This window comes from Streptopelia decaocto, assembly GCF_964273445.1.
Source record: "Streptopelia decaocto genome assembly, chromosome: 1".
NCBI classification, from domain to species: Eukaryota; Metazoa; Chordata; class Aves; order Columbiformes; family Columbidae; genus Streptopelia; species Streptopelia decaocto.
The window spans coordinates 139224087-139250726 of NC_138663.1; the positions used below are offsets into that span (position 1 = coordinate 139224087).

Here is a 26640-nt window from a genome sequence, read left to right on the forward strand (position 1 = left end):
TACAGCCTAGAAAGAGTGAGGCTAGGCTATTTCCTACTGTTATTTCTTTCAGTGTGCATTATTTGAGCTGCTCAATTCTCTCTCTCTTTTTAAAAGTCAAAGACCCTGTAATATTACTGGAAAAAAGAGTCCACATAGTCTTGTGCAGTGCTGTCACAACGGCTTTAATTTATAGCCAATTAAAAATAGAAATAAGTATTCGAAGCAGAGCCTATTTCCTTCCCACTTTTCTGTCTGCTTGCAGTTGTAAAGCACGCATATATAGATTTCCTTTGTAATTATTTCACAGCCCACCGGCTGGTGTTTTATGAACCGCAATGGTCTACGGACCAGTAGACTTGGTACCATTTCTGCTTCCCTGCTGGATAACCTAATCTACTTCTGTCACAATTGAAGAAGTTACAGAATTAAGACTGAGACACAGTCTTTCCAGAAGAGTTTTCTTTAACGTTTCCATAAATATGAACAAAGTGACTGAAGAGGAGCTCAAGAACGATGAAGATAAAACTCTTCAGGCTTCACACAGCACAAACTGTGTAAATTCGCACAATCTACAATTAGTCACCCTAGCTCAATTATGGGGACTAGAGAAACAAATAAAAATGCAGGGCTCCTTCACAGGATTTAGACAAAAAAGCACAACCTCTGCAGTTAGTGTGCTCATACTACAGCAGCAAGCTTCAACAGCTGCTACTGTTACACAATGTCCTCTGGGTTTTCTTGCTGTGTGAGGGGGTTCTTGCTCTTGGGAAAACTTGCTGGACCCATGTTGGTTTACAGACACTGAACATGAAGGAGCGTCAACTTTCACCCATGCTACCATCTTGGGATCCCAAGTGATGTCTCAACAGCTTCTACACTTGATGGAGAAGGGGTAGCCCTTTCCTGAAACCCAGATATTTGGGCTGTGTTGAGATGACATTAAGAAGTTGTCCTACATGATGTATGGACCTACTGGAAGCATAAGGAAAGAGGGAAATTCCAATTCAGCTTCCAAGGGGAGAACCTGCAGAGCCCTGGGTATCTGCCACTAATCACCAGAAGGCAATGCTGAAGTCAAAACAGGATGCTAGTTTTGGAAGAAGGCCCATATTATTTTGTAATTGTAGTCACCATAAAGTAATCTTAATGAAAAATAAATACTAGCCCATAATAGAAGAGGGGATGCATAAATCCCTCACCATGTCACTAAAAGTAAAATTATTCACATCTAGTGACTGAGAACCAGATTCAAGAGTGATACTGGCTTTGCAAGTTCTACAAACACACTTAATTCCCGCTATTCCAGGTGTAACTCGTGGGTCAGTTCACATTATTCACAGTTTGGGTCTAATGCAGACAAGGATTACACTTAATACAGCCTGCCTTTCTTGAATTCAAACTTTGGAATTGGTCTTTTAGCTCTTCTAGCTCTGTTTTGTGCTAGCCATCGACTGCTGATGAACAGCCCCTCTGTCTTCAAAAAGTAGGCCTCTGGTTCTGAAACAAAGTCAACCAGAGAAGATAGTGGGTCCTCTTCGTGTCCATACACAGGAGTTAGAAATAAGCAGTCAGCCAAGAAGCTGTAGGAAAATGAGCACTCTCTGTAGTAGCCTTTAGTTGACCAGCAACTGCATTGGACATCCAGCTGGGAATATTTGCTCCAAGTGTGATGTTTCCCATTATTGTCCAAACAAAAAAGAAAAAAAGAAGTGGGCAAAGTGAAAAACTCTGCAAGTCAGTCTTCCAAGAGAAAGCATAAGCATATCAGTAACTGGAACATTAAAGAACAAATAGTAGCAAGTATCCCAAGTGGCACTGGTTGGGAAATAAGCCAGGCAATACAGTCATTGATACTGGCCAATCTCTAGTGCCTCTGGGTAACAAAATAATTCACAAGATGCTCCAAAAGCTCCTTGCCAACAGTTGAGTCTCTTGAATCCAAGAAGTGACTTTGGCAAGCCAGTTTCCTGTGCAAGCAGCCAGCATCCAGACAACAACTCTTTTTCCAGCACATCTTAAATGAAAACAGTGGATGAATCATACCAAGGAGAAATGGCACGTTTTTCTCCTTTGCAACTTGTCTCAGAGTGTGCAGAAATTCTGCGTTCTAGCTGCAAGGTAAGAGATAAGAAAACCTTGCAATCTGGTGACAGATCAGATGCACCACATAGGCAGAGTTGGTATAAATGTCAGGGTAAATATCAAGGACAATAATAAAAATGGTGACAGGGCACAGAGAGAAAGGGAGACTATAAAATGCATGGAAAAGACTACATGGCTTAGGAAAGATATATCCACCAAAATCATGCTTCCTAGAGTTGAAATAAATTCTGGTGCATGGTGTGAGGGACAGTAATCATAACTTGCTCGGTCTGTAAGGATGGCCAAACCTTGGTAAATTTAGCCCTTAAAGGTTACAAATAAATTCAAGTCTGGATTAAAGGCTAGAACAAGTATCTTTTAAGGCACGAAGGTCCAAGCTTAAAGTAGGGCAGGTTGTTTCAGTCAGTATAGGGCAGATAAGCTGGCAATTTGCAGACGTGCTGGTGAGCCCTTATTAAGGCAGTCAAACATCCTTCCAACACTGTCATCCTTCCGTTTGAGAGAGAGGCTTAGTGGGACAAAAGGAAGGAACTGCCCCAACTGTGCTGGGCAGACAGGCAGAAGCAGCAAACATCATACTTTGTGAAGTACTACAGAGGGCCTCAGAAAGAAGATGTTGTGCCCCCCTACACCAAACACCCATGGGACCATATCAGATGACTTCCAGAGGTCTCTTCCAACCTAAATTATTCTACTGCCCTGTGACTTTACAACTCTGATCGTCACAGCCATTCTTCAGTAACTGGCATGCAAAGGATCAGCATTATATGGACTGGGCTCCTTGCAGTGCCAGGGCACCTAAAAAAGACAACTGGTACCTCTCTTTAAAGATTGGGAATACACCATTTACTAAAAATATCTGCTGTTTCCAGCAGAATGTCTTCAGTGGACGGCAAGAATAAAAAGGAGTTACGTATTGCTTTCATGGTCAGTAGACAAAGATTCTTCAGTATTACAAGTCTAAGAGGAAGCTGCTTTATCTGTTTTTTTTGCTGGTTGTCAGTTCAATAAAAAGCAGCCCTCCCAACCTACATAGTAGAAGAGCTAAGAGGAGTCTAGGGGGAATCTTAGTTCTTTCAGTACTGGCATTAAATGACTATGCTTCTTCCACTGTAGGAACTTCCTCTGTCCTGTAAGAGAAAATAAGAGGTTCAGGAACAAGGAAGGACGAATGGAAATCATGTCTTCCTACCTGCTCTGAGTACCATAACAAAACCATTCATACATACACATATCCCAGCTGGGACTAGAACTGCACTTCCTTCCAAAACTCAGAAGGGAAAATGGTAATGTCCAAAATGCAGCCCTTTAAGAAGACTCCCACCTGGTAAAATTCTGCGTATATGTGATAAGGGACATGTAGGGTTTTTTTTATTTTCAAAAAAACCTTAATTATTAAAGAGGGAAATACACTGTCTAACTTGGAGACTAGCAATTGGATGTGAAGTTTTTACACTTAAATCACCAGCTGTAGTCTAATCCCAGTGTAAACTGACAAGATGAGCTGTGAACAATAGCTGTTCACTGCCCAAATAATCCATGTTCAGTTCTCAAGAGTCTCAACAAGTGAGTCATCCTCTTCCACCTAGCCTGAAGGATCACACACTTCTCCCCACCCATGATCTTAAAGCCTATTTCATATAGCTTTAGGCATCTTACCTGGGTGCTTTCTCATATGAACAATTTTTAAAATATTACCAAGATACTAGAAAAATTAAATGTTGGAGATCAGCAACAGGAGAATCATGCACATGTTAAAAGAAATCAGAAGTAAACTAACACCAGAGAGGGTTGCAGAGGGATACTCAGTACTGCTGCCTACTCTAGAAGTACACTCTCCCCATGCAATGCTAGGAGAACAGCTATTCTAACACCTACATGTAGCCCCAAATGCCTCTTGGTGGGGACAGGAATGAGAGCATATAACATGTCACCTGACGTGGGATGTTATGGGGGACCTACTTTATTTGACTGCCCACTTTGTCCCTGAACACACTATGCACCATGCAACACATGTCTGAAGACAGGGAACTCAGTAGCCTTTTCATAACCAAGCTGTGCAGGGCACTCAGTGCTCCTTGCCCTCTGTTTAAAAGACAATAGGTTGCAGAAAGTAACAATCACTCTCACTTCTCAAAACCCACCTCTTCCCTTAGATGGGAAAACAAAAAGGCAGCTGACTCACCGAGCGTGGCCCTGCATGCTTCTTGTTCTTCTTGTCATTCTTGTCCTTCTTGTCCTGAGCTGGGATGATGTCTAATGAGCGGTAACTGGGAGGTTTATCTTCTGGCCATTCCCGAGACCGGTGTCGTCGCCTGCGGTTTGTCACTGGGACACGGACTTGCTCTTCTGAGGAGCTCCATGACCCCCGTCGAGAAGGAGGAGAGTAGCTGTGCCGCCTCTGACCTGAGTTGTTGCTCCTCCCGGTGTAGTGCTGATAGTCTCGCCTCCCTGCGGGGTCCTCTCTCCAGCCATGATGGTGGCTGGAGCGCTCCTTGGCCTCCTCTGGATAGAAACTGGAGCTGCTGCTGCTGCTCTTGCCCCTCTCATCCTGGCGTGGAGGAGACACATCCCGTCTGTAGTGCTGGGGCCTGCCATTGTAGCCACCTGTCCTCTGCCTCTGAGGATGGTCCTCTCGCTGCCTGTCCCAGGGCTCCTGACTGTAGCTGGAATGAGAATCCCCACTGGAAGGCACAGGCCACCTCCGGTTTTCCCTCCTGTCCTCTGCTCCAGAGTCCCCAGGTCTGGGGGTGCGGGCAGCTCTCTGTGGCCGTGAGGAGTTGCTGCTCCCGTGGATAGAGGAAACATGATCAGCAAGAGGAGGTGGCATGATGTCGGAGCCCAGGGAGGACAGCAAGCTGGGCTGCACAGCCTGCCGCTGGTGGGAGGGTGGCCGGAGGTTAAGGTTTTGGATTTCAGACTCCAGATAGTCCAAAACACCCTTGTTAGGGGCAAGCTGAACTTGTGGCTGCACCAGTGGAAGACTGTTCTGCAGAGACACATCTAAGGATAAAAGCACAGGAGAACGCAGCAAGTTAAGGGGAAACAACAAAGATAGGGCCCTTCTGCACTTATGATCCTGGCCGAGTCCCTTCTGAGCCTCTCTCCTTCTGCTCCTCCTCACTGCAAGAGCTGCACAAATCTCAAGCACCACAACGAGCACATCCAGACCACAGGAGGTATAGTGCAAAGAGTAGTAACTAGTAAGAGGCAGCATGATCTGTGTTTTGGGCAGCATGGAGATAAGAAAGTCATCCAGCACACCTGGAAATATAGTTGATGGATTTAGAGAGAGGAACATTTCTTTCCTACAGCATTGGTACCAAATTTTATTTAAAAAAAATAAGAGAGAGTTCATAGTGTTTCCTCTTATATTTGGAAGAAATATGAAGCAATACTGCAAAAGAAAAAGAACTTTACATATGCACATATACACACACATGTATGTACAGATATAAGTAGCAAATGGAGAAGTTTCTTCACTAGGAGACTGCTCCAGCTCTGGAACAGTTACCTGAAGAAGTCATGGAATCTCCATCCTTGCAGGTGACCAAGACTTGGCTGGACAAAACCACAGCTAATATGACTGAGGCTGGTGACAGTCCTGCTTTGAGCAAGAGGTAGGACTACATGACCTTAGAGGTCCCTTCTATCCAGCATCCCTAAAAAGCTGACTTGAAACAAATTTCAGTGAAACAAGCACAGGAGATTCAATGACTGTGAATACACAGGCTAAGAAACTGTCTAAGGAACTTACTTGCCCACTTTCTGCCAGCATGCACATAGATTTCCTTGAGGAGCCTCAGTGTATTCTGTATTAAATCATGGTGGCTCAGTCACCAGATCTTCCTAAAGAGAACTGGTGCCCCGGCTAGGAAACATGGTAACTGTAGAATTAACTAGCAGGCTAAAAAAGGAAACACTCAAACATCTTTAATCTAACATTTAAGATGTTTGCAGACTATTTTTTCAAACAACAGTTAAGACTTATCAGACTCAGAGTATATCTGTGACTGCTGTATAATGATGAAAAGCTAATTTCAGAAGAAAAATATGTTATATTTATCTGAGAAGTCATTATGTTGAATTCCCCTGTTTTCCTTGGGTGTTTAAATAATATTACTGGTAACAAGTTATTTTATTACTTATTTCTTTCTCTAGGACTTCAGAGACTCCATCTTTCCTCCTTCATTAAAGTTACATATAAATACCATTAATAAAAGCAATTTTGGGGCAGAACAACTGGAAAATTCTTCCTGGTTCATTTAAGAGTCCTTCATGCTACACGCAGGCTAGATCTACTGTACAGAAGGCAATTTGCCCTTAATCATTTGAAGACTAGACATTTGGTAAGCGCTCAAACAAAGTGCACCTCACTTGTCACGTCAGTTCTAGCTATAAGGAGTTGACCGTGACCAGCACAGCAGAACAAAGAGACAGTACCCTCCTCCACCACATGAAGTGAGATAAGCCAGGTATATTTACCCTGCAGTTGCTGGGGCGTAGCACAGATATACCTCAGTTAGTGTTAAACTACTTCACCCAGCACCGCACCTAGCAAGACACTTAAGACAGATAGGCTGGATTTATCCACCCAGGCAAGTCCATAGGATGCTGCAGACATACCAGAGTTGTCATGCTAGGACATGCAGTCAGGCTAGGAATATTCTTCTCTCTTTCACAGTAGAGAGGCTAAAGCCTCACTGCTGAACCTCCCTGAGAAGTTACCTGTTTCTCATCCTGATTTCCCTCTGAAATGAGGGGCATGGTCTCACCTCGTTGCAGTAGAGGGTTCAGCTGGTAAGAGGAAAGTTGCGAGTTCCTGTCACCACCTCCGTAGAGCATGTTGGGTGACATCCAAGGTGCAAATGCCTGAGCCTGCTTCATGAACCGATACCGTTTCAGTGCTGTAAAAGTAGAAGAAGGAAGCTTACAGCAGCTATCCAGAGAGCACAGCTTGCAGACCATATACCATTTTGCTTGATAGACTGTGATCAGATATAGGAAATTCACATAATAAAAAGCTCTCTCCACCCTATGACAAAGGTAAACAGAGCACGGGAAATTCAAATACAAGTTGTACAGCTTCAGAAAGATACCTAAAACAGAAGAAAAGGGTTACTGCCTGACGTTCAGGGTATAGTTCCAGCAGCTGGGAACAAATGGCACTGTGATTAAGTACACAGCATGTAATAAAATCCAAGACTTATAACTGCCCTGTCATTATCAATACAGTTGCAAAAAGGTGGGAAATAAGGTTTCATACAGCAAGACATCCCACACTGTTTTATCTCTCTTTGAACTCTTTCATCTCATCATTAGTCCTTTCCCCTTTAGGCTTTGATTTACAGCTAAGCAAGACTTTTTTGCCACTTTCATGTAGGCTCTGCCCAGATCATGTTTTCCACACCATACTCCATCATTTCCTATCTTTTCTACAAATAGGGCACTCAGAGATGCATTGTCCAGCTTCTCCACTTTTGTTGTCTCTGTAATTTACCTCAGCATGACTACTAAAATTAAATCCCTGAGGACATCATGGTCAAACTGGTGACCAAACAAAACTTTCTGTTCTCAACATCAATGTCCATTGTGCCAAAAGAGCAAACTCAGTGGAAATTTCTCTTCCTCACTGCTTTTCTACCACTGCTAACTTCAGATCCCTACTTGTGGGGACAGGCTCCAATTCCATTTCACTTTTTTTCAGCACTTGCGTCTCACCTCCTCTACACAGACAACCTCATCATCCCCATCTTCAGAATCATCACTCATTGCAGCTTCTTTTTTGGGAATACCTAAAAGCATCTCACAGAAACTTACTTTTTCCACCACAGACAATCAAAACTCAAGATTACAAGCAAGAAAATTCTGCAAGCCTCAGACCTCACAAAGCCTGACACTGCATGGTCTGTCTGTCATTACTGGATGAAGCTTTTCTGCAGTGGGGCCTTGGCAAAATTTCTCTTATATGGCTTTCTCTGGAGTTTCAGAAGTGGCAGGCTTTTACTGCAGCCTCTGCTCTGGTCAGGCATGAACAGAACATTCCTGAATATACAGTTCAGGAGACATAGGAACCTAATTGCCTTTGAGACTTTTACCCCTCTGATAAATCTGGTTGAAGTTGGCTGATGAAATTAAAAGCTATTGGAGGGAAAGAGATAGGGGACAGACAGACAGGTTGACTGCATAAGCCTTGATTCTTCAAGAAACCAGGCTGCAGCTAAGCTCAAATTAATTCTGTCTCCTGGGTTGGCCTGCAGCAGGCAGCATTTACCCTGCATGCTCTGTGGGACTGAGCTCTCAATTTCAGGTAGCACTGCAGTTATTAAACATGTCCTCCTTTAGCTGTTCTACTGAATTTAAGACAGAGCACCACTTGCAGCAAAACAGGGACTGACCATGCCTCTCAACACATCCTTCTCTTTCCCTACAGTTCATACAGCTCCACTTTGTTCTCCACTCCAAACTTCTTCCCACTCCAAACTTCTTCCCACTCCCCAGCCTGGCTCCAACCAGAGTGAACTACAAAGCTGGAAACTTCAGGGTTTTTAATCCTAATAGTCTGTTTTTTCTTCAAAGCTGTGTGGCTTGAGGTAGCAGATTTCGAACATACTATGTCAAACTTGCTTCATTATTTTTTTCCCCAAGGAATTTTCCTTCAGTTCAGGTTTTAAACTTGGAGAAAGAGAGAAAGAAGAAAGGATAAAAAGAAGGGAAAGGGCTTATCTGTTCCTTTCCCATTCCTCCAGTTATCACCCTGAGAATGTCCTAGAACCTGCTGACTGCATGTCCCTGGGTTTTGACCACAGTCTTTGCCTGAGGAGCGAAAGTCCCAGCAGCTGTGGGTATATCTGCTTAGGGTTCCCCTTCTTAGGGTATGAAGGCAGTCGCTAGGACCAAAGTCATCCTGTCCCTGTAATTCTGTGGTCTCCCCCTACAGCTGAACAAACACAGAATTACCCTTGGACTTCCTTCAATATGCTCATTCTCTCTTCCTTCCCCAGGGAATTTGCCTTCCAGTTTGAAAACAATATATATATGCAACACTGAACTCGGTAGTCTGGTTCCCCACCTGCAAAATGGCAGTAAGGTTACACATCTCTTTTTAAAGAGAGCATATTTATCTGAGGAAGGTCAGATTCACCCTAGTTGCAAAATTCATACCTGCTATAAAACTTTAGCAGGGTGTCATGTTGTTACCTCCACTTACTCCCTGCTGAGAAAGGTTATTTACCTTTGACAGACTTTACAGCTGCTAGGCCAATTATCCAATTATTTGGGGAAAACAAAACAAAACAAAACTCCAACGTAGTCAGACCCAGGTGCAGGAATATTCCATTTTGCACTGATTCATTAGTGGAAGAAGTCCACAGTAGAAAAGGAACTAATAGAAACAGAAAGAGGTCACGTGTCTATTTACCCTTGTGGGCTTTTTGCAGAGCTTTCCTTGGGGAATGTAATTGGCTTGTTCCTGGGGCACGTGTAATATTTCTGTACACCAATTCTGAATTACTCAAACGATGCACGTCTTTTATTACTAGGTTCATAGCCACGTTAGTTAATGACCCGACTTAAAACATCCAGAATCACCTTGCTTCAGTGGCATCGATTCCCGTTCAGCAGATCTAGGCTACCCTCTAGTGGCCATGATTGGGAAGAAATTGCTCATACCCGGCTCTCTCTGTAACTGCTAAAACTTGGTTAAGGATTTCTGACTTCTCTTCAGCTGTGTGGAACTGTTATTTCTTAGGACTACTTTTTCAGATGCCCCCTGGATCTATCTTCTTGTGGTTTTTAAGTCCTCCAGTTCATTTCTTGCAGTCCAAAAAAGTAAATCAGAGGCAGAATGAAGTGAAGAGAAGGTGCATTAGAGGGGAGCAGGCACAAGGATGCCTTGCAAAGTGGATAGAGGGCAGGTAGCTGGGATAGAAATTACAGCCACAGAATCCAGTACCCAGTTGAGGAGGCTGGACTCATCTGTACCTTCTGTTATGAGCAGGGAGAGGTTTTGGGAACACCATAAGAATCCCTTCTACCTATCCTCAACAGGAGGCAAGAAAGACAACAGCAGCAGTCTGGAGTGTGCTGTCATCATCTACAGCACAGAAAACAACAAAAAAACAAGAACTCACACATATTCTGAATCCCTTTTTTGATGAGAATTAGGAAGTGTGGAAGTGTGAGTCTTTCATCCCTATCCCCTCTCCCTTGCTTCATGGAAACTAATTTTTCTGCCAAGTTTCCATAGGCTCCTCAACACCACACATTTTACTTGACAGCCTGTAAAACCTCCAGAAAGTGCTTTGTTTTGTTTTGCTTTTAGCAAATGCGAGGGATGCTCTGTTTGGTCTCTGCAAGGGCTAAGTAAACTAAGCTTAAATCTATGATGAGTAAGACTGGCAAACTGGTAACAACAGACGAGGAGAAGGCTGAGGTACTCAACAACATTTTTGCCTCAGTCTTCACCAGCAAGCTCACTTCCCACACCTCTTGAGTGGATAGATGGCAAGGCAGGAACTGAGGGAGCAAAGTCCCTCCCACTGCAAGAGAAGATCAGGTTCATGACAACCTGAGGAACCTGAATATATGTAAGTATATGGGACCTGAGGAGATGCAACCCAGAGTCCTGAGGCAATTGATGTTGTTGACAAGCCACTCTCCATGATATCTGTGAAGTCCTGGCAGTCAGGTGAAGTCCATGGTGACTGGAAAAAGGGAAACACTGTGCACATTTTTAAAGAGTAGAAAGGAGGACCCGGGGAACTAGCATTCTGTCAGGCTCATGTCTGTGCCTGGGAAGATCATGGAACAGATCCTACTAGAAGCTGTGCTAAGGCACACGGAGGACAGGGAGGTGACAGACAGCCAGCATGGCTACACCAAGGGTAAGTTCTGCCTGATCAGCCTAGTGGCCTTCTATGATGGAGTGACTACATCAGTGGACAAGGGAAGAGCTACACAGATGTCATCTATCTGGACTTCTGTAAAGCGTCTGATATGGTACTTCACAACATCCTTCTTTCTAAATAGGAGAGATATGGATTTGATGGGTGGACTATTCAGTGGATGAGGAATTGGTTGGATGGCCATATCCAGAGGGTCAACAGGTCAACGTCCAGATAGAGACTGCTGACAAGTGGCGTCCCGAAGGGGTCCGTATTGGGACCAGTACTGTTTAACATCTTCATCAATGACACAGCGTGACTGAGTGAACACTCAGCAAGGCTGCAGAAAACACCAAACTAAATGGTGTGGTTGACATGCCTGAGGGACTGGATGCCATCCAGAGGGACCTGGACAAGCTCAAGAACTTGGTGCATGTGAACCTCAGGTTCAACAAGGCCAAGTGCAAGGTCCTGCACCTGGGTCGAGGCAACCCCCGGTATCAATACAGGCTGGGGAATGAAAGGATTGAGAGCAGCCCTGTGGAGAAGGACTTGAGGATACTAGTAGACAAACAACTGAACATGAGCCGGCAATGTGTACTTGCAGCCCAGAAATCCAAATAGATCCTGGGCTGCATCACAAGGAGCATGGACCTGTTGGAGAGGGGCCAGAGAAGGCCACGAAAATGATCAGAGGGCTGGAACACCTCTCCTCTGAGGACTGGCTGCAAGAGTTGGGGTTGTAAGTTGGGGTTGGAGAGAGCTCTGAGGAGGCCTTATTATGGCCTTTCAGTATTTCAAAGAGCCTATAAGAAAAATGGGGACAGACTTTCTAGCAGGGCCTGTTGCGATAGGACAAGGCATAATGGTTGTAAACTAAAGGAGGGGAGATTCAGGCTGGACATGAGGAAGAAATTTTTTACAATGAGGGTGGTGAAACACTGGCACAGGTTACCCAGAGAGGTGGCAGATGCCCCATCCTTGGAGACATTGAAGTTCGAACTGGATGGGTCTCTGAGTAACCCGATCTAATTGAAGATGTCCCTGCTTGTTGCAGGGGTTTGGACCAGATGATCTTTAAAGGTCCCTTCCAACTCAAATCATTATATGATTCCATGACTCTAAAGCTCTCAGTTTATGAACACCCAAGGTCTACCAAACAGCTATTTGGCAAGTAAAAGGAAACAAGAAACACAGCTCCTTGTTCACAAATCCCCTTCTTGTAGCATCTGGGGAAGAATCTGATGATCTTAGTGATAATAAATGTAACTGTTGCGTTTTGTTCCTTTCAGATTGTGTAAATTGCAGGGGGGGGTATTCCATATTGTGTCACTACTGAGTTTCAGTTACAGGAACGCAGAGGTTATATAACCTTAGTAGCCAAAATCAAATGCTGGCCTTATTAAGAGAACAAGGTCTGGCTGCAGAATCTTTACTACTGCTAAAAACTACACACAAAGTTTCTCTTCACCCTTTAAACCTCAGAACGCATTTGCTGGGTTGACCACCAAAACAGACCATCTTTCTCTTTTCTTTCTCCTCACTTTCTTCCCCAAAGAAAACCAAATAAAACCTTCTTCTAGTAGAAGGAGCAGCTGTGAAAAGAATATGAAGATAGAAAATTCTAATTTTTACATTATTACCTCTCAGAGCAACACATTTAAAGCTTAGGCCAGATTAGAGAGTAGTTCCAAGGCATTTGCTAGCCTTCCTCACATGCACAGGCATATGAACAACAAGACAGAGAAGTTCTGAGATACTCACATAAGGGAACTGATCACGCCCTGGATAAGATGAGAGAAGTTTGTAGCAAGGTGTGAGAAGAAACTTCTGAAAGCAAAAAACAGTGGAGCAAGATGGGCTCCATGTAACCTAGCCACCCTCCTCTAAACTCAAATAAGCTGGTCACGAAGGTCACATTGGCCAAAGGAATGTCTCAGTCTACATGGACGCTGAACTGGAGGGAGAAAGTGGAGTTCACTAAGCTTCCAGTCAAGCTTTTGTCTTGACAGAAGCCATTAATAGATACACATTTGCTTGAATCTCACCTTCCTCATTACAGCAGCACCGGGTTGGACAGCAGACACATGGGATGTGGCAGCAGCAATACTGAGGGCAGCACTGGCACCAGCATACTCCAATCAGCAGAAGGAGGAGGAGGCCGCCGAGAACAATAAGAAGTACTGTGAGCCAGTCTATAGGAAAAACAGAGAGACAAAGAGGATCCTGAGGTATCTGGGCATAGTAAGGTACTGAGCACCTCTCCACTGCTGGAGACATCTTGGGGTTGGGAAGAAGAGAACAGGAGGACTTATCTGCCACCCAGGACTTACGGAGAACAATCAGCTTAACTTCTTTGTCTGCATCACCTGAGGTATCTCCTGGTGCTTCCACAGTGCAGTAGTACACACCATGGTCCCACCACATGACCTCACTGATGACAAGGTCTGCACCTGTGGGAGAGGGATTAAGAGGTCAGTGGGCTCTTTGGGACTGACAGACAAACTCTGCCTAGAGGTAACACATAGTACTACATCTCCTCTCTTCCCAAGCATGGCCATCACTTTCAAACAATCCAATTTGAGTCCACTGAGAATTGTAAATAGCTTCAGCTGCCAGTGCCCTTGATTTTGTATTGCTGGAGCAACGCTACTTAGAAGTGTGACTAGTTCTGTGTGAAGTGAAATAACCAGCATGCTGCTGGGTGCTGGATGTTAACGGATACCCATTGCTGCCAGCCCTACTCGTTTTGGAACACAGATCACCGTCCCTGTTAGGCCAGCCATCCCAATAACTCTTCTGGTTGAAAGTAGCAGCAGCTACTGCTTGAGGGACAGCAGGGAGCACATATAATGCACCCAGAGAACCACAGAGCACTTCTTAGAAGAAAGAACTGTTTCCTAGCCTCTGGGCTCCCCAGCTTACTTTTGCACTCTTAAGCAAAATGCTCAGGCATCCTCAGCTCAGCCTTAGCTTGTAATGCCTCCCACACCCTCAAGGCAGCTGGGGATAGGGCCCTTCACAACTCTTATTTCATTGCCATGTCAAAGAATATGTAAGCTACAGATGACACTAGCCATGTTTATGCTTCCCTTCACTTGGCAGGCTCAGATATCAGATGGCTACTGAGTTCACTCCCTGCCTGGGAGGCAAAGTCACTTACGGTTCTGGATGGTGATCTTTCGTTGCTGGTAGTCAACACCCAGCACAGGGTCCTTCTGCCCATACTTCTGGATGACAATGCGCACCTCTCGCTGGCTGTCATTGCAGTCATCAGATGGGTCCTGGCCAAGAGCTAAACCAGCCTGGTATGCTACAAACACACATCATAAAATAAGATGCCAAAAGTTATTTCAAAGGACCAATTTCTATCCCCTTGTGAGCAGCAGAGAAACTCTTGAATAGATGTGAGCATTTGGTTTGGTAATACAAAGCATGGCTTCAAACCAGCAAGGACGAGTTACTTTGGAGTACTCAAAAGCAAACAGAGGTAGAGCCACAAGAATGGCAGAGATTTTGAGAATGCAGGAGTTGCACAGGAGATGCGTCCTGTACTCGGAACTGAAAGAACAACAGTAGAAAGAAGCTAACGGGTGGTAGGCTGGAGAGCAGATCCTAGTACAAAGATAAACTGCAAGGAAAAAAAGCCATCGAACTCCCAGGAGTATTGGAATGAAAACAAAAGTGTGTTTATTTACCAAAAAAAATCTCTAGACATACATGAACTGCCGTAGGGATTGTCTCCCTTTCTCTCCTATATCCCATTAGATGTTGTGTATCTCATAAAGACAGAAAAGAATCCATCGTCTGATTCCAGCTAAGGATTATGAGTAATGAGGCCCATGAGAATTAATGGAAGGCTAGAGGCAATTTCTGTCCAATACATTTATGATGGACTCACAATATAAACTATTTTCCAGGTATTCAGGAGCTGAGATTTGGGGAGACAACTGATACAGTCAGCATTGTCTGTAAAGGGCTTGCAATGAAGAGAGGAGAGGACAAAGCTTGTCAAAGGCTCCTCCATTGCTGTATCTACAATGGATCAAGAACAGCAGATCCAACTAAGCAAACACCATGACCTTATGCTTTCTGTCCTTATTGGGGGCTATTAGCTTGAGCCTGGGCTCAAAGCACTCACATTATACTGGGATTAACAGAGCCAGTGACCCACCTGCTTGTGGACTATAGTGTAGATTACTTGGTAATGTGCCTACTTAACCCATCCAGACTGCATAAAGGAGAGTTTGGGCACTGAGACGTAAAAAAAGACCACCTATCTAGGAAGGCTGTTCCAGTGTTTGATCACCCTATCAGTAAATAAATGCTTCCTAATGTCCAGTCTAAACCTTGCCTGGTGTAGCTTTGAATGATTCCCACATGTACTATTGCTGGATCCCAGGGAGAAGAGCTCAGCATCTCCTCTCCAACGTGAATCCTCAGGAAGCTGTAGAGAACTATGAGGTCGCCTCTCTGCCTCCTTTGCTCTAAACTAGACAAACCCAAAGTCTTCAGTCACTCGTCACAGGACGTTCCTTCTAGCCCTGTCACCAGCTTTGTTGCCCTCCTCTGGAGGCATTCAAAGACCTTTGATCTGTCTTAAATTGTGGGGCACAGAACTGCACACAGTACTCGAGGTGAGGCACATCAATGCTTAATATAGCAAGATCATCACCTCTTTTGACCAGCTGTTTATATTGTGTTTGATGCACCCCAGGACACAGTTTGCACACCATCTTAAACCCTCCCGAATTAAGGCTGCACACACCAGAATATCTGCACAGGAAGTTCTGCCACCAGTACTAAATGTTATTACTAAGAAGTCATTCTGCCCTCCAAGATGCACGTGTTTCTTCTACTTCCCAAACTCAGCAACACCTGGTCACAGGTACCTAGCTCCAACCATGGAGTCCCCCATGGAATCATGAAGTCCATTTGTTGGATGGCCCTTGATTTCAAACAATGGGGCTGTCAAGACTGACATGTTTCGGACATGGTTGAGCTTCTCTGCCTCATCAACTCAGGCTGATGACAAGGAGGACAAATGAGCTGCACTGGCTGTGATTTCTACAAAATCATATCATAATGCCTTGACATTCCAAAAGAAATCACAGACACGACTTCTTTTTCCTCAGAGTGCAGGGAAATACCACCACCCAGCCTGGTCTGTGAACAGAAAGAGGTCAAAAGCCTGTATTCCTCACTAAGTCTACCTTCCCCTTTCTTTCTATTTGAAGAAGGATTCCTTGGAGGAGAAGCCTGACACTTACAGTATGAGTAGTAGTCAAAGATGGGGTCCTTGCAGAAGGATTTGAAGCGCCAGGTCACCACCACATCCTGCAGTTGTGCTGAGGTGCTATAGTCACACTTGAGGACAACAGTGGCAAATAAGGTGGTATAACGCTCAGCATCCTGCACTGTCACCAGGAGGGAGAGGCAACCTGCAAACGGGAACACAGAAGGCAGTCAGCCAGCAGGAACAGACCTCATGTCACAACTTCCACTCTACACCAGACCAGCATCCAAAGTACAGCTCCCTTGGCCTCATCCAGGACCTGCACATATGGATCTCACAAGCTCCTCTGGTGGCACCATACGCAGTTATACATCCTGGTTAAAATGCAGGTCCCATATTTCCCTGACAGAAGGCAGCTTGAACAAGCTGCACGGGACCGTTTTATGGACTGAATTATTTTCTGCAAGGCAACTATTAGTAGCCATTATGTAGCACATCACACACTGCTTTCCTTCTGCATGGGAAAATTTTCCCATGGGACATAATTCATTGGGCCCATAAGCACACAGGATGGGATTGCCTTGGCTTGTCATCCTAACCAGAAAAGTTCTGCAGCACCATTTTATCAAGGTTTCACTAAGACAGTAATCAGAAAGTTATCTAGTGGAGAGCAGGATTAAGACAATACAACTTTTGGGCTGTAGCATCATAATTAAACTTAATCTGTTTATCGCCACTTCAGAACAGCACACATCAATTACCCTTTTCTTTTTTGTGAAGCTATTGTTATGTAGGTTTAGAACTCATCCGTATCAAACTCCACAGCATTTTCTATCCAAGCAGCTGCATCCACTGAGGAAGGTTTTACAAAGTTTCTCCTAAGCTATGTTTCATTTTAACTACACTCCAGAGACATCTCTATCTTATTTAAACTTTGATAATATAGCAAGTTGTGCTTGTCATTAACAATAGCGAAGTTATCACCAGTTGCCTTCGATAAGGCAATACAAATAGTACACAGTGAGTTTAAGATGCCCTATCTGGAATATACCCAGGAGAACAGGGCAGGGGCTGCAGTGCTATGCTAGTTGCTCCTTAACTGGGGAACACGACCACAGAAAATAAGGGAAGGGGGAGGCCTCGAAGGTACCAAGTGAAAGGGTCACCATGAACCAGCACTTGATCTTTATTGCATATTCAAACATTTTCCCTCTGCTCCAGTTTCAGGATGAGAACAAGGGAACAAGGCACTATGTATTAACATTTGCATCACAACTGCAAGCATCATTCTTATAGCGTCCCCTTAGGCTGCACCTCCACAGTACATTCCAGGCAAATATAAGCTCACCCAGTTTCCACCAGGTGGAAAACATGTTGCAGAGGTGCAACACTGCCTCAACAAGTAATTCTGCAGTACGATATTGTCAATACAGTGCTTGCTTAGTTTCTTGTTTGAAACAGACTCCTGGTCAGCCAACTCAAAGTACAGGCAAAGCAAATTCATTTGCCTTAAAAATACCACACGAACACAGAGGACCATGGAACGCCCTGAGTCCAAGGCTTTTCTGAAAAATAAAATACACACACATGCACTGAAACATAGAAATACTAGCAGCTGTGCAACCTGCTAGCAAAACCAAGGATCTCTAATTTTTACAATACTGTAAGTAAGGTAAAGTCAAGATGGTAACGGGTAGTTAGAATGGCTCTTACTTAACTACATTGTAATACATCTTCTTTTAGTTTTCATTGTGAAATACCTGATCCACAGAATCTTACTGCAGGAAATCACACAAACCCAATCCAAAATCCAGACTCTCAAGACTGGCAAAACCTTTATTTCATTGGTGATCAAATTAATTCCCATATTAATTCTGATCTCTTGAGGCTCGTGGAAACAGAACAAATTTTCCATGAGTTTCCTACAGCAGCATCTCTCAGGCGAGAGTAAAATACTCAAAATCACTACATGCTTTCCACTTACAGAAACCAAAGCTCTTTATCAAAGGGATCCTTTCTCATTACCTCTGTTCTGCAAAAGAGTCCAAGTTGAAATATAAGTTCTTTACTTCTGTAAAGATGTTAGAAGTCTACTGTTTCTATGGGAGAACAGTCATATTTCTCTGCACATCTGATGTTTCATACTAACCTCCTCCAAGAAAACAGAAAAGTTGTAAAATTAAGGCTGGTTCCTAAACTTCTACTGCATTACTCCACTGTGTGCTGCTGCCCTTCTTACTCTGGTTGGAAAGAACAAATCTGGACACTCTCAATCTCCTAAGTTACCACTACTTCAGGCCTATGGCTTTGCATTGAAGACACTAACCTTCAAAGCCAGCAAAGCCAAGTTTTAGCTAGAACATCATGCAGGAGTGTGGCTGTCAAGCAATACAATCAACAAGCATACCTCTATTTTTTTTTTCTTCTTTTACCAATTCTGAAAAAACAAACTTTGATATTTAAAGCTAAATCACCAGCAAAGGCTGATGCATCCAAGAAGCAAAATGATCACTGTATTTCCTATAGGAGATCAGAAGCTGTCAGGCAACCTGCAAAGGTTGGCTGAAAGAACTCTGCTTGCTGAAGGCCACCTGTGGACATGGAGGCGATTTCCTGTTCTCCATATATCTAGCAGGTATGGAAACACTGCAGCTACACCAGATCCCCAAAGGGGCTGGGGCTGATGAGCTAGCAGCAAAGGCTGGGGTGGGCTCTTGTGCCAGGCCAAAGGAGAACCCCTTCATGTTCGCATCCTGTGCTCAGGTCCAAACCAAGCTGGCCGCACACGACCGATACTGCAGACTGGCAGGAAGCAGGCGGCCACTTCCTTTTAGGAGAGCAGGTGGCCGCACCTTTGGGGGACCGAAACTCCTCTCCACATGGCTTTCGCGGCAAGCCCGGGAAAGCCCCGCTCTTCCGCCCGGCGGGGAGGGTCACCAAGAGGTGAACAACACCCGCCCGGGCCAGGCCACCCCTTCCCTTCGCCGCAGGGCCGCCGCCATCGCTCCCCACCGCCGCACCACCTTAACCTAGGTCGAAACACGGGGGCACCCCCCGGGCCCCGGCCCCTGTGCCACTCGGGTGGCCGGGACGGGCCCAGGACCCCGCCGCCGTCCCACTCACCGGCCGGCAGCCAGGCCAGCAGCAGAGCCCACCGGCAGCTCCCGTGCAGGGTCATGGCGCTGCCTCCTCCGCCCGCCCTGGGACGTCGCGCCGGGCCACCCCGCCGCGCCCACAGGCCCTCCCCTTCCCGTGGCACCTGTCCCAGGGCCGGCTGCAGTCCCCTCCCTCTGCGGCCCCCCGGCGCCCGCCCGCAGGTACGCCTCCCTGCCTCCCTCCTCCGCACCTGCGCCTTCCGCCGCAAAGCCAGACAAAATACCGGCCACCAGCCGCAGAAATTATTTTTGAAAAAATAATATATAGATATATATATATATATATGAATGAGCACACAGGTGTATGTGAAGATACGGACAGAGTTTCGCCTGAGCTCTGCCTTTCTGGGGAAAACACGCCGTGACTGGCCGGCGCACGGGAGCGCCGGCGTCGTCTTGTGGGCAGAAAGTTCAGGGAATTAATTTCATTTTTCCCGCTGAGTTTTGAGAATACCGCAAAGGCGGCCAAAACAGACGTTGCTTAAACACACACACAAACAAACAAACGAGAAAAACACCCCCCACCCACCAACCCCTCTAGTTTATGGCGGAATCGAGGCTGTGGTGCCGACCCCTCAGCCCTGTCCGTTACACCGGGCAACGGCCGTCAGCACGTGCCGCCTCCCGCCGCTGCCCGGCGGGCCCCCCCACCCGCCGCGGCCCACGGGTCCGCGCATGCGCGCTCTCACTCCGAACTACAGCTCCCGGAGCGCGCCGCGGGAGCGGTTGCCTGGAAACCGGTAACGCCGCCATGGAGGAGGCGCCAGGTACGGGGTGGTGGGGAGGGTCAGGGGCCCCTGCGGCCCCACACGGGCCCCTCAACGGGCCCGCAGGCCCCCGTGTGTTCCCGCGTCCCATGGACGTCACCGGTAAACACCTCGGTCTTCATGCACCCGGCGCTGCTCACTGCCGGGGCATCCCCCCACTGTGCCCCTCTATGGCACTCTCCCCATGGCCCCGCAGAGGCTTTCTCCCCTGCACTCCCCGAGGAGCACCAGGTGTTCCCTGCCTGCCCCTCTGCAATCCCCCCACCAAACAGCCTGTCATGGGATGCTTCTGCCTTGCCATGACCTTTTCCTGGTGTCCAGGGGGTAGACAGCCTTGGAAGCGTGTCAGGCTGAGGCAGTGCTGGGCCTCCACCTCTGTGCAAGGCCAGTGCCATCACCTTTGTGTGCTGAAGTCTGTGTGGGACCAATTTTCTTAGAAACAGGCTTTTGGAAAAGAAAAGGCTTTACTCTCATGTAGTTGCTTAGCTTCGGAAAAGTGAAACAGGGATCCAGAGGGAACCAGACAAGCTTGAGAACTGGGCCCATGCAAACCTCATCCTGTGCCTGGGTTGGGGCAACCCTGGGTATCAGTACAGGCTGGGGGATGAAGGGATTGAGAGCAGCCCTGCAGAGAAGGACTTGAGGGTACTGGTGGATGAAAAGCTGGGCATGAGCAAGCAATGTGTATTTGGAGCCTAGAAATCCAGTTGTCTCTTGGGCTGCATCAAAGAAGCATGGCCAGCGGGTTGAGGGAGATGATTCTGGCCCTCTGCTCTGCTCTGGCGAGACCCCACCTGGAGTTCTGTGTCCAGCTCTGGAGCCCTTAGTACAGGAAAGACATGGACCTGTTGGAGAGGGGCCAGAGGAGGCCACTAAGATGTTCAGAGGGCTGGAACATCTCTGCTGTGGGGTTAGGCTGAGAGAGTTGGGTTTGTTCAGCCTGGAGAAGAGAAGGCTTCAGGGAGACCTTATTGCGGCCTTTTCAGTACTTAAAAGGGGTCTATGAGAAAGATGAGGAAAGACTTTTTAGCAGAGCCTGTTGCGATAGGACAAGGGGTAATATTTTTAATCTAAAGGAGGGGAGATTCAGGCTGGACATGAGGAGGAAATTTTTTACAATGAGGGTGGTGAAACACTGTCACAGGTTGCCCAGAAAGGTGGGAGATGCCCCATCCCTGGAGACATTCCAGGCCAGGCTGGACGGGGCTCTGAGCAACCTGATCTAGTTGAAGATGTCCCTGCTTATCGCAGAGGGTTTGGACTAGATGGCCTCTAAAGGTCCCTTCCAACTCAGACTACTCTATGATTCTACGATTCTGTGAATGTTCTGCAGCTCAGATAGAGCATCTCATACTTCGTTTGAAATGTGGGACATGTTGTTTTCCCTTTACCGTGTGTGAGTCAGTTAATTTTATTACCTGTTGCATTTGTAGCACTATTCTCATGTTCATTTTTACTATTTGCATTTATACTGTAAGTTAATAAGTAACTGGTGATGTCACCAGTTTCTGTGTAATAAAAACCTAGTAACCTTTATTCACAAGGCAGACTTTAAGAGACTTGAAACTTTTGGTTTCATGAGACAGAGGTAGGACATCTGGATCATACATAGGACTATTTTAGTTGTAAGGCTGGAAATTAGAGTTAGGTTTTATTTCTTCTAATTTTATAGGAAAATACTTTGAATGTGTGCAACATAGCAATAGTGAGGTTCTAAGCAGAGGTCTCCTGTGCACTTCTTTTATCTCTCTGATGGGAAGAAACAAAAGCGACAATGGGGCTGTGATAAATATGATGTGTCTAGATCCTGCTTTGTAGCTTTATCCTTGCTGTATCAGTCTCTGACTAATAAATATTTTATATACTTAACTGCTGTGAGAATTGATATCTTCTGTTATTCTGCTTGCTCTCAAGTATTCTAGCTATTGTAAGACAGACAGCAATATTCTTTAGTACAAAAAATGTCTTGCTTGGGATTTTGGATTGATTGCCTAAAACTGACTTTTATTACTAATTTTGTAGTAATTCTGACTGATAATGATACACAGACAGCACTGCACAGTTGTGCCTGATTTACACTTGGATATTTTTCTTTGTGTCTATAAGCACTGAAAGACTTTAGATGTTTTTGAATGAAAGTAAGTTTTGCAAAACTCTGCTGCTTGCACTCATCAGCAGCCTGGTAAATTGCTCATGTACTCTGATGTAGTCTGAAGGCTAAAAGGAATGCTTAGGGAGTTGTTCAATGGTGTGCTGGTTTTCATAAAGAAATTGAAGACTCAGAAAAAACTGCTGAGGGAACTGTATCTGAAGATGAGTTAAACAAGCAGGCTTGGCAAACTGGAAGAAATCCAACACATCCAAAGCAGAGCTAGACCTGAAGAAGATGCCTCAGCCTGGGACAGACATCTGTCCCGACAGCCATATGTTGCAGTCTCTATTTTAGGGCAGTGTTACCCCCAGGCCTGAAAGACAGCAGAATGTAGCCTATAAGGCTCATAGTATGGTGCTAAGAGGAGTCAGGGTTGGAAGGAAGAAAGCAAAACAAAGTTCTGGGATGAACTGAGTTTCTTCATGTGAAATAACAAGAAGGAAGAACATACTAGACAATCTCTTCTGAAGAAAATAACAAGTGACTTTGTTTTTTCAAAGCCTACTGGTGGCCAAAGCTTTTCTACCAAAAATTACACATTTTGGAGTGAAAAAATAAAATCCTGCAGAAGTAGCACAGTGTAGAGATGAATTTTTAATCTCTTGCTTATTACTGGTACTGATAGTACTGCAGTTATGTTCTGCAGTAATAGTTCCCTATTTCTGCATATCCTGAATCAGTGGACAAAACATTATCAGTCTTCTGTAGATATAAAAGCTGAGGTGAGATAGGTGATGTCTTTTAAGCACAGTCAGACGGTTAATGGTGAGGCAAAGACAGCTTAAAATAGTAACTACTAGATATGTTCAGTTTCTAAAGTAAAACTATAGGCTGCATTTTGATCATTATTTAATTCAATGCATTTTGTGCAGTAGAAGTTTCAGTCATGGGTTTTATGGAGGCAAGCAATGCATTTATGAAGCTTGTACATTTAAAGAACTTTTTTTTTTTTCTGAAAAGAGGGAAACTGTAGGAAGAGAAAATACAAAAAAAGTTGTGTCATCTCATTGTATTTGTTTACATGTTACCAAATAAACATTATTTTGATTTAATTATCCTGTATTTTGAATAAATGAGACAATTGTCTTGGATGAGAAATCTCTTATTGTCCAAGTTTACTGAGAATTTTTAAGAAGCTTCCATAGACAAGGATTCTGTGTGGCAGCAAAATTGCCAAGAAACATTTTTGTTTTGAAATAACTGAAAAAATATACCCGAATGAACACATTTCTCCATTCTGAGGTGAGCTGTGGATTTTGAGACCATAGCTAAGAGAAGGGCAATCTGAAAAAAAAATCGAGCTTTGCTGAAATTCACAACTTATAGCACTGGCCACTGAAACAAAGAAAACCTGAATTCATTCCTGAGTGAGTTCTTAGAAAGCTAAATGGCAGAACTGATGTGGATCTGTATAGTGCTTCAGATCAGTATCTTGAATAACTAGGAGTAGGGAAAAAACAATATTAGTGTCCTGATCAGGCATACTGTATAATTCCAGATGGGAAAATACGTCTGGTTGCCAACTTACTTTTTTTTGGTCACTTCACACCAGTTCTAACTGCCACTATCTCAGTTTTCAGTATTAAAAGCCTTAATTCTAGCTTTTTTTAGGAAAACTGTCTGAAAAAATATACAGGAAAAGAAAATCAGCATTCAGAGAGATGCATACCTTTGTCACAGTGAACCTACACAAAAGTTTTCTGGATAAGTCAATCCATGAAACGCAGAATCTGCAACCAAAGTAGCCATGTTCTCCAACTGAGCCTCTTCTGAGTGCTTAAATTCAAAATTTGTTTTGGCACAGTGCTTGAATTCCATCACAGTAGCATGCACAATGAACATTGCGATAGCTTTCTTTAACTAGAACCTAGATATCAATGCAGGCGGAAATGTTCATAACCTCTTTCAGCCTAAAGCATTTTCCAGATAGGAATTAATTTATAATGAAAACTATGATAGTCTTAATTTTTAGAAGATAAATGATTGCTAATTAGTTACAATAATTTGAAATTTTATAGCACTTTTCTCTATGGGTATCAACATACTTTGCTAAGATGGTTAAGTATTATTATCTCATTTTTCACAAGAGATAACTGAGACAGCCAGAGGTGAAATGGCTGATACAAATTGTACACGTCATTACTAGGCCTGGAATTAGAATTCAGGTCTCTGAACACTCCACTATATATTTATGCAGCTAGTCTGCAACTATTTCTTCAACTTCAGGGATATCAGTTCTGTTACCCCATTAAAAACTCATGAATTTCATTTAAATATATTGAGATAAATTGCAATTGTTTTCTTTTGATTTGTTTTCTGAATTAAAAACTTTTTGCATGTCTATTTTTAAGTTTTTCTCAGCACTCCCGAGGGATAAAAAGCTCATTTTAATTCTTAAGGGAAATTATGCGTGAGAGTCAGACACTGGCAGAGGCTCAGAACCTTTGGATGAAGGTTGAGTAGGGCACGTTGACTATATACTGACATGAGTCATATGTCTACAATATTTCTTTGCCCTCATTGTTCTGATGGACAGCATTACGTTTGGACACTTTGCCTTTCCTGAAATGCCTGAAAAGTCTGAAATGCCTTATAAGATCTTTTCCTAAATGGGTTCTGACCCGAAGCCAGAAACAGGAAATGCATTTGTAGCAACTTTTTCTTGGTATCAAAGCTACACTTACACATAAAAAGAGATTCATTTGCATCCTGCCTATATTTGTTATTCTGAATATTTAGGTTTCTTTACATTTAACTTCTGAATTTTCTGTTTTCTGATAGTATTTTATAGCTGTAGTATTTGTACAAAATTGCTCCAATGTTCATTTAAACGTGTTTTGAGACCATGTTTGAAGTCAAAAGGCAGAACAAATTTAGCAGAAGAGCAATGCTTGTGTTTTTTTTGCTTCTTTCAGGAACATTTATATGAATGATCAAAGTGTTTGTTTTTTATATGAAAAAAGATTGGAGCTTTCTCACTTCAGAGGACAATAGTAACTAGTTAAATTGTATTACTCTGAAAATGCTAGTCTGAAAGCTGAAAAATTGCTGGAGGGTTAGTTAAGCTGCTTAAAGCTTTTTAAATTGTGTTAGTTTTATTAATTCACTTTCCATGAATATAGAATGTTTTGAAGAAAGTCCTTTTTTCTTAAAGATTCATCTCTCCTGCTTCTCCGTACAAGATATTAGATGGTCTCAGAATGTCTATCTCCTGATATTTTTTGTGAAGTCCACCAACAAATTTCCACTCAGTATATCAAAGAAAAGCCCCAAACATGGAAATCTCTCTTCAGCTTCTCCTGTTATGCAATATTTAGTCTTTCTATAGCAATATACTCAGAGCCTGAAGTCCTAAAACCTGAACCAATGAATTTGCCCTACAAATGAGGACTTATCTTTGGGTTATCCATATTTGTGGAGTACAAGCAGAACACAAATATTCCCTTTGGGAATCTCAAAGCATTTGAGAGGAAATGAAGATGGCATAAATGGCAGATGAAGGCAAAAATTCTGAAAGTTCCTCTTCCCACCACCAGGTAAAGAGGACATGCCATCTCTTCCAAGGGAACAGGAGGGAGCTGATGAGAAGCCAGCAGAAGGTGCACAGGCAAATCACAGTGGTGTCCGTGGGTGTTTCCCACTGTTGTATAGTGATTTCGATACTGAACCTACAGTAGTTTCTGGCTTCTCCCACCACTCAGCCTTTCCTTACTAATAAGTGTTCATCTTCAGTTGCTGCCCTTGGTGTTGCCCAGTTTCATTATGACTCTGGTCCAAGTTGACCCATGCCAGTGAACTTCTGGGCTGACCAATGTGTCTGCAATTCCCGCTGCCCCTCAGCACACAGTCTCTCTCCTTAAAATTTTTGCTGTTTAGACTTGACTTTTCTCTGTAGCTAGAACTGCAACCGATTCATTGACTCTGCCAGGGTCTTTCAGTCAGAGACCTGTATTTCTCTGTTTAACACCATTTTCATCTTGAAGTGCCTGTCCAGTGTGTATTTCAGAAGTTCTGCATGTCATCTAACACACTAGATCTAGGTAGCAGGGATAACAAAATCCACTAGTGAGTCTACTGTGGTGCTTATATTGGTGCATTACATTTGGCTTTTGTTTGATTATATTTACTATTATACCTTTTTCCTGTTATAGGATGCGTTTCTTTCCTTTTCCTGGGTTTTAAAATATGTGGGTTTTCTTAAGAAACTTCTCCCTACACTTAATACTAAACAGCAGGAAGTCCATTGTTGGGCAGAAGGGATTTTTTTTACTACTACAGAGCTGTGTATTTATTTAGCATGTCACGCATGAGCAAATTAATCATAGGAATTAATACCTAGCACAGTAATCCCAATTGTCCT

The 26640-nt window shown here is 44.1% G+C and overlaps 2 protein-coding genes across 2 annotated transcripts in view; one reads left to right on the forward strand and one right to left on the reverse strand.

Moving 5' to 3' along the window:
* Positions 1 to 3173: 3173 nt before the first annotated feature.
* On the reverse strand, positions 3174 to 19384 carry ILDR1 (immunoglobulin like domain containing receptor 1; the record flags this gene model as incomplete). Its single annotated transcript, XM_082042967.1, has 8 exons — positions 3174 to 3215; positions 4271 to 5088; positions 6861 to 6992; positions 13019 to 13165; positions 13304 to 13423; positions 14134 to 14283; positions 16241 to 16411; positions 19330 to 19384. The coding sequence occupies 8 exons, from the start codon at positions 19382 to 19384 to the stop codon at positions 3174 to 3176; spliced, it is 1635 nt and encodes a 544-aa protein (XP_081899093.1).
* A 728-nt stretch (positions 19385 to 20112) lies between these two features.
* The window catches only part of CFAP44 (cilia and flagella associated protein 44), a gene marked incomplete at its 5' end in the record, with an annotated part of 45315 nt that continues 38787 nt past the window's right edge, over positions 20113 to 26640 (forward strand). Inside the window, 1 exon segment of the mRNA XM_082042982.1 lies at positions 20113 to 20128. Coding sequence (XP_081899108.1) covers positions 20113 to 20128 — 16 coding nt within the window.